Source organism: Gregarina niphandrodes (genome assembly GCF_000223845.1).
Source record: "Gregarina niphandrodes unplaced genomic scaffold scaffold00083, whole genome shotgun sequence".
In the NCBI taxonomy this organism is placed as follows: Eukaryota; Apicomplexa; class Conoidasida; order Eugregarinorida; family Gregarinidae; genus Gregarina; species Gregarina niphandrodes.
This window is the reverse complement of record NW_011645848.1, coordinates 7701-14267: the sequence shown is the minus strand read 5'-3', so window position 1 is coordinate 14267 and position 6567 is coordinate 7701. Positions and strand designations below refer to the sequence as shown.

The 6567-nt window shown below is 57.7% G+C and overlaps 3 protein-coding genes across 3 annotated transcripts; 2 read left to right on the top strand and 1 right to left on the bottom strand.

Moving 5' to 3' along the window:
* Positions 1–576: 576 nt before the first annotated feature.
* GNI_191290 (putative transmembrane protein) lies at positions 577–2415 on the bottom strand (the record flags this gene model as incomplete). Its single annotated transcript, XM_011135370.1, has 1 exon — positions 577–2415. The coding sequence occupies one exon, from the start codon at positions 2413–2415 to the stop codon at positions 577–579; it is 1839 nt and encodes a 612-aa protein (XP_011133672.1).
* Positions 2416–3769: 1354 nt separating this feature from the next.
* On the top strand, positions 3770–4290 carry GNI_191280 (hypothetical protein; the record flags this gene model as incomplete). Its single annotated transcript, XM_011135369.1, has 2 exons — positions 3770–3897; positions 3951–4290. 2 exons carry the CDS (start codon positions 3770–3772, stop codon positions 4288–4290), a joined length of 468 nt encoding a protein of 155 aa, XP_011133671.1.
* Positions 4291–4436: 146 nt separating this feature from the next.
* Positions 4437–5171, top strand: GNI_191270 (integrase core domain protein; the record flags this gene model as incomplete). The annotated part of the gene is made up of 1 exon (XM_011135368.1): positions 4437–5171. The coding sequence occupies one exon, from the start codon at positions 4437–4439 to the stop codon at positions 5169–5171; it is 735 nt and encodes a 244-aa protein (XP_011133670.1).
* Positions 5172–6567: the final 1396 nt, after the last annotated feature.

Genomic DNA, 6567 nt, shown 5'->3' with positions numbered 1-6567 from the left:
TGGTCATAACGAAGACCGTCTGTTTCAACGGGGAGGAGAGGGCGCGCGACTGACTGAAGGCTGGTCCATGACGACAATGCTAGGATAGCTTGAAGGATGATGATGGGCGAGAGAACTGAAGATTGAAGGCGGGTGGAGTTGAACCCGAAAAAAGATGAAAACTCATTTGGCGTTATCTTTGCTGCGGGGCCGTTGGGTCGCCAGGGAGAGGCTTCCTCAGGCGCGTGGCTGAGTAGTTACACAATTTGATAAATAGAAGTGGCGTATTTCCTCCCTTGTTGGTGCTGAGTCCGGTGTTGAGCGCACACTGGTGGGTGGCTTGCCACCTTTACGTGGCAACTATGAGCCTCTCAACCAAGAGTCGCGGAACAGGGGGTGCCCGCAACGGTTTCAACTCACCACCCGTTCGACACGTATTTTTTTCCTGGAGGACTCTGCCGCCTCGGTTGCACTGACTAAAAAAGAATGTGCGCAGGGGGCGAGGGGGGATTGTGTGCGCCACACCGAAGTGTGCGCCGCACCGAGGAGAGAGTGTGTGCGCCGCACCGGGGAGGGAGTGTCTCCGGTTAGGTCAAGTTAGTGGAGACGGGGACGTCGTTGGCAGACGTGTTCGCATTCGGTGATTTGTGTGTCATTTGCGTAGGATGCGAGGCGGCGTCCGAGTTGTAGAGGTGTAGTTTTGATGTCAAGTATTTTCAAGGTTGTTTTGGCTTGGTCGTACAGCACGGATCCGTCAGGTTTCTCGTGGTGGGTAACATTGCAGTTTAAGTGTGCGACATCGCAGTAACAGTTTTGGAATTGTTGGAAGTATGGGAGGTCACAAGTCTCGCATGAGCCGGAGCACCGTGGGTCACGTGGGAATACTTCGTCAATAGTTTCTGGTCGTCGATCACGAATGAGTCGGCGCCGGGCCTTGGAGCGTAAGTAAGGCGGCTCGGAGCCGATTAGGTGGACGGGGTCATCGGGTTCGCTGTTGAAGCTTTCCTGGAGGAGTCTGAACAAGAGACGGGCGCGCGTCCAATCGGAGCTGTCACAACTGACGGTGCAGCGTTCTGGATCAAATCGTTTCTGGACGGCACGAAACACACTGAGGAAATCGTACTTGTAAGGCACACCAAAACCATAACAAACTGACTCACTAACACCCGGTATGTAACCACGACATGCTCCTGATGACTCGTCCAGGTACCGCTCACATGTCAGCTTACCTCCCGCCGGACATAACGGGCCTGCTGCAACCGACTCACCCACGTGCCACTCCAGCACCGCCTCCCTCGTACGTCTCGCTACCGGTGCACAGCACTCACGCAACCAATCCAACTCCGCTGTCGACAACTCCGCTGTCGACAACTCCTTCGCATGCCACGTAGACTCTGCCTTCAACGGCTGTCTCCACACCGCGTTACCCACGCACTCAGGCGCACCCCCCCAGAACCTCGCACAATCCACCGCCATCTCCGACATCTCCGACCTCTCCGACCTCTCCGACCTCTCCGACCTCTCCGCCATCTCCAACCCCCCCGCCATCTCGAACCCTCCCGCCAGCATGTACACCAACATACCGCCGAGCCCCAAGTGCACGGCTATCAGACCCACGCACCAGCGCGGCGTTCGTCGGACGATTCGCAACCAACGACGAAACCTACGCCGTGAAAGACAGGGACGCCGCCCGAGCAAATCAGCACCCTCGTCGCGCCACCCCGGACCAACCCAGCATCGGACCAGGTCCGAACCTGACCTGGACCGGACTAAGTCCGGCGGGGTTAAGCTGGGCCGGACTGGGCTGCAATAAGTGGTCTCGTTGTACCCCACAGGGGTGGCACGCGCAGCGCGCTCGTCCCAGACGGCGGCAGTGTGGCGCGCACGCACCAGCGTCTCGAGCCAGTCGGGCTCCACGAGCGGTAGTAGCTTTTCGAACTCGGATTGTAAGAGTGGTCTGCAAAAGTGTTCTTTGACGGCGCGGGGCTCCCTGCAGGTGCGCCACCAAGCCTGTTCCCAGCCGGAAGCAGGTTCGGGTGTGCCGAAGATTTCGCGGCGCAGTTCCGTTGCCACAGGCGCGTGTTCGAGTCCAAGTGCTGCAAGTCGTTTTTCGAGTGTGCGCCGCAACTCGCCTTCCACACCGTGTGCGCGGCCTCCCAACGCCGGGTATATCATCATCCGCGTGCAGGTCTGGAACCAGTCGAACTCGCCGCCACACTTGTGCACCACACTCGTGCCCGTCGGCATCAGCACCGCTGCGAACGCCACCTCCCCGCGGCCGATACCCGCCTCTGCCTCGCCATGTCCTGTCACAAAGGCCACCATGCGTGGCACACAGTCTTCCACTACAGGCCGACGCCCCTCCGCGTCCACCAATACCGCCAACAGCCCAACCCGCTTCCGTCCGCCCTGTGACCTGCAACCGAATGTCTTCATTCCAGGGAAAAAAACAACGTACCAGACTCTTTCTAACGCCTGGATCCGCAATGCCTAACCGTGGTTGGGAAGTCGAGTACGTAGGGATTCGAGATTGTCGGGAGTGTGAGCGCGTAGGCCGCTGCGTGTAACGCTTCAGTGAGCTGCGATGCCGTGGCAGTGATGCAGGCAGACGAGGGACGCGGGTAACGGGATCGATCAGGTGGAAGCCGGACCGCCGACGACTGTAGTTCTAGCAGACTGTTGAGCCGTTGGGGTGTGCGACCACGACTTCTTGGTCGCCATCAGTAGAGTTATTTTTGTGTGGCCTGGACCCTCTACACCCCGTTCAGCTTTCGGGTCGCAATCAGCTCGCCACCGAAAGAATGGCATAGGCGGCCAGATATATCTTGTCAACTACGAAGTGCAAAAATTGACTACACGTCTCGTCAGCGCCGACTAAGAAGTGTGTAAACAGGCGTTGGTGAAACAACTGGCCCGTCGCAGCCTGCTGTTAGGTCCTAGCCCCCGCACCTCGATAACCCTTCTTTTGTGATTATTCTCCAGACCCACTGACACACACGACGGCTACTAACCCTGTTGACAACGCACTGGTGGACGACCTAGGTAGTGTTAGCACCCCAGAAGCCCATTCCGAAGCGGCCGTCGGAGCCATCTTTCCAGCGAGCTTGTACATGGAAGAGGTGACTGCCGACATCCTAGCGCGCGGACACTTCTCGTCATGCCACGACATGGACTACCGCATGACGAAGCAGCTCGAATGACTTGCGAGGTTGTGTATATGCTGGGGCGAGGAGTTCCCGTTCTGCAAGCGCTGGGCGTGCCGCGCCGTGTTGCGATGCCTCCCTACCAACACCAGGTACGACGCGGAAAGGTTGATGTACGACTGGAGCTGATTCAAGCCCTGTACACCCTCAAGCCTCTAACCGCGCGTAGAGACGCAGAGCCCGCACCAGTCATGACAGCATAAACAGCTGACGCCTACCCACTGCAAGACGCGGGCAGCGGTTGCCGTGAGGCAAGCGGAGCCCCGAAGAGAAGGAGATTCGACAACCGACCATGCGGCCAACTTGATCATTGGAAAGGCGAGTGCCCGAAGCGACAGTTCTTCTGCGCAAATTGCGGCAGGAAGGGCCATACCGAAAACGTGTGTACCGTAAAGAAGTTTGAGCGCCAAGGACGAGTGGAAATAGGGAAAAGCGGCATCAAGCCCCAGCCTGGAAATGTGGAGGCGTTGAGTACAGTCGCTTCGCCAAAAGACTACAAGCGGTTGAGGTCGCTGTTGGGTTCACTCTGGTTCCACCGAAGGTTCGTGCCGCGGTACTCCGAGAAGGTGAAGCCCTTACAGGAGCTCATGAACAGCCGAAAGACCCAAAGCTTCGCGTGGCGCGACTCCCACGAAGTAGCAATGCGACAGGTAATCGAGGACCTCGTCAATGCTGACTACTACCCCATGGAGCGAGACCCCTCTTCTGACCATGGGTAGCATGGTCGAGTACGGTAGCAAGACACTCACCCAAGCTCAAGGTAATTAGGACGTTGGGAGAAAGAGGGTTGTGGGCGGTCAAGTACTTTGTGACCAAATGGCCTTGCATCCGCCTAAGACCCACGCTGGTCCTTGCCGACCACCGGAATCTCACTTTCCCAGTGAAGGCTGACACAGGCAAGGTAGGTCGATGGGCTCTGTTCCTCCAGCAATACGACTTAAAGTTCGGTTACGTCCCAGGAGATGACAACTACGTCGCCGATGCCCTGTCTAGGCTCCAGGACGACGAGGACCATGATCGGGACCTCGGTGCTATGCACATCGGTAATCGACCGTTTGCGGTCCACTTCGCCGAGGTCAGCGAACCTATTCCAGCGATCGTCACGTGACGAGTTCCTTGTGAAGGACGACGACATCCCTGTGGATGAGTTGCAAAACCTCCTCAAAAGAGAAGACGACCTAAGAGCGAACACCGTAAGACCAAAGAGTTGACGTCCCGACTTGACTTAGGTCTCCGCTGACTGCTTGGTACCATATGGGAGAGTGCGGTGGACATCAAGGCGTCACTAAGACCCACAGGAACATGTCCGAACTGTTGTGGTGGCCACGGTCCAAGGAGTTCGTACAGCACTTCGTCCAAGAGTGCGCCATCTGTGCCCGCAATCTTCCCGTGCGCAACCTGCCGCGGACACACGAAGGCACGTTGGAGCAACCGTTCTTCATGAGTAGAGTAAGCATGGATTATGTGGGCCCTAGAGCATTCCAAGGGCAGGAATACTACATCATTGTGTGCATCGTAGCTCGAGTAACGTTGGTGAAGACGGCTGCGGTAACGCGCAACCTGTTTGCAGAAAGTGCAGTAGCAGCGTTGGGGGTACCCTTCGAAGTATACACGGACGGCGGAACGGAGTTCAAAGGTGACTTCCACGACCACGTGACTTCCGTGCTGAAGGTCAAGCACATCAACGCCGCACCATACCTACCTCGACAGAATGGACTAAACGAATCGATTCACCGCACCCTCGAGGCCCACGCTACCCGGGGGGTCAGAAGAGGGATCTCGCTCCATGGGAGAAAGGTTCAGCATGACAAACTTACTCGACGCAACGAGCGCCATAAAACATGCCCTGGTGCTCGCCCAGCCACCGACAGCGAAGGCGAAGACTTCGAGCCGGGAGATGTTGTAGTCGTAAGTACCATGATCGAGGCCGATACCATAATCCGTGGTAAGGTCAGAATGGAGAGATACCAAGCCAGCTACCCTACGTAGTCACCGAGATTTAAGGCAATCGAATGCGATTGCGTCCATACGGCAGACTAGTGTGGCGTGACAAGGTGCAGTGCAGGCTGATACCACCGTGAGGCCCGAAACTGGAGTTCTGCGCGCCTTGTTCATGCAGCGTTAGGGGCTAGTCAAGGAATGCGGATGTGAAGCTGCTGGGTGCACCTGCCCCGAAAGGGTGAGGGGCCACAGCCACAGCGGACACTTAGGTCACCCAAGCTCAGCCCGCGCAGAGACCACCACCAAGGTCGAGCAGAGAACCGGACCGCATAAGCTGGGAGAGCTGTTGAGCCGTCATGCTGCCAGGTCTTGGTTTCCGATCGCCCTTTTTTGAGGTTCGCTTCCAAACACATGATGGCTACCAACCCTGTTGCGACCTTAATTAAAGTGTTTGCTTACACCATAAATCGTGCTTTTATCCAGGTCAGGCCTGGTCGTAGTGTCAGTTGTGTCGGATGCTGTTGGGTTTGGTGTGATTATTAATCGGCCAATGAAGTCCGCCGGGCCAATGAAATCCTTCATCACGGTGGGTGCTGGCAGCACGGGACTGGTTGCAGCCTTGGTGAACCCTGACGGGACCCTTCCAAGCGTTGAAGGGTGTCGTCCTCAGATGATCGGGTTATGTTCCCCGAGTCAACCCGCACAGGTTGCTCTGGCAATAGTGGTGGTGCCGAAGAAGCTGCCCCTGAAGGCGTCTTCAGTCGATACCTTTGACTGGTTACAAGACGCGAACGGAATCAGGTTTCTGGCGTCTTCCGACGACTCATGGCGTGTGGAGGCAGCCGCCTGGAAATCGGTGAAGGACTTCGTGGAGGCCCTGGTCTTGAACGTGTACACCGACGACCCGGAAGCGGCCAGAGAAGACCTGACTGACGCCCTGGGACTGCAGATGTTTGGCACACCCGGGTCCGGCTTGCCGCCGGTTCACGCAGCGGATACGCGCACCGAGCTAGTCTTCTCTACTGCGCTCACCAAGGGTGATGGTGCCGCGTTGGCGAAGCAAATGCCGCCCGAGTGGTGGCCCCTTTTCGGCAAATTCGAGGCGGTCGGGACCGAGACGGTCGGGACCGAGACGGTCGGAGTCGCTCGAGGGGTCAATTACGGAGACATTGAACGCGGGCTGCGCGACCTTACGAGACCTGAGCGGTGGGAGCAAGCAGGCTGGCGAACGTGCATCAGTCCGACCTGGTGGGTTGCCAACTATAACAACGGGGGCCTGGTGACGGTATGTGCGGTGGTCTCCGCGGCCGTTACCACTTGTTGGGTTATTGTGCGCATACTCGATCCGTTCGGGGACAGGCCGCAGGCGGAGACGCGTGGGGCCGAGGCTACGACCGCGATGACTGTAAAGGCGGCCCCGGCTATGACCCCCGAGGCCGCGACG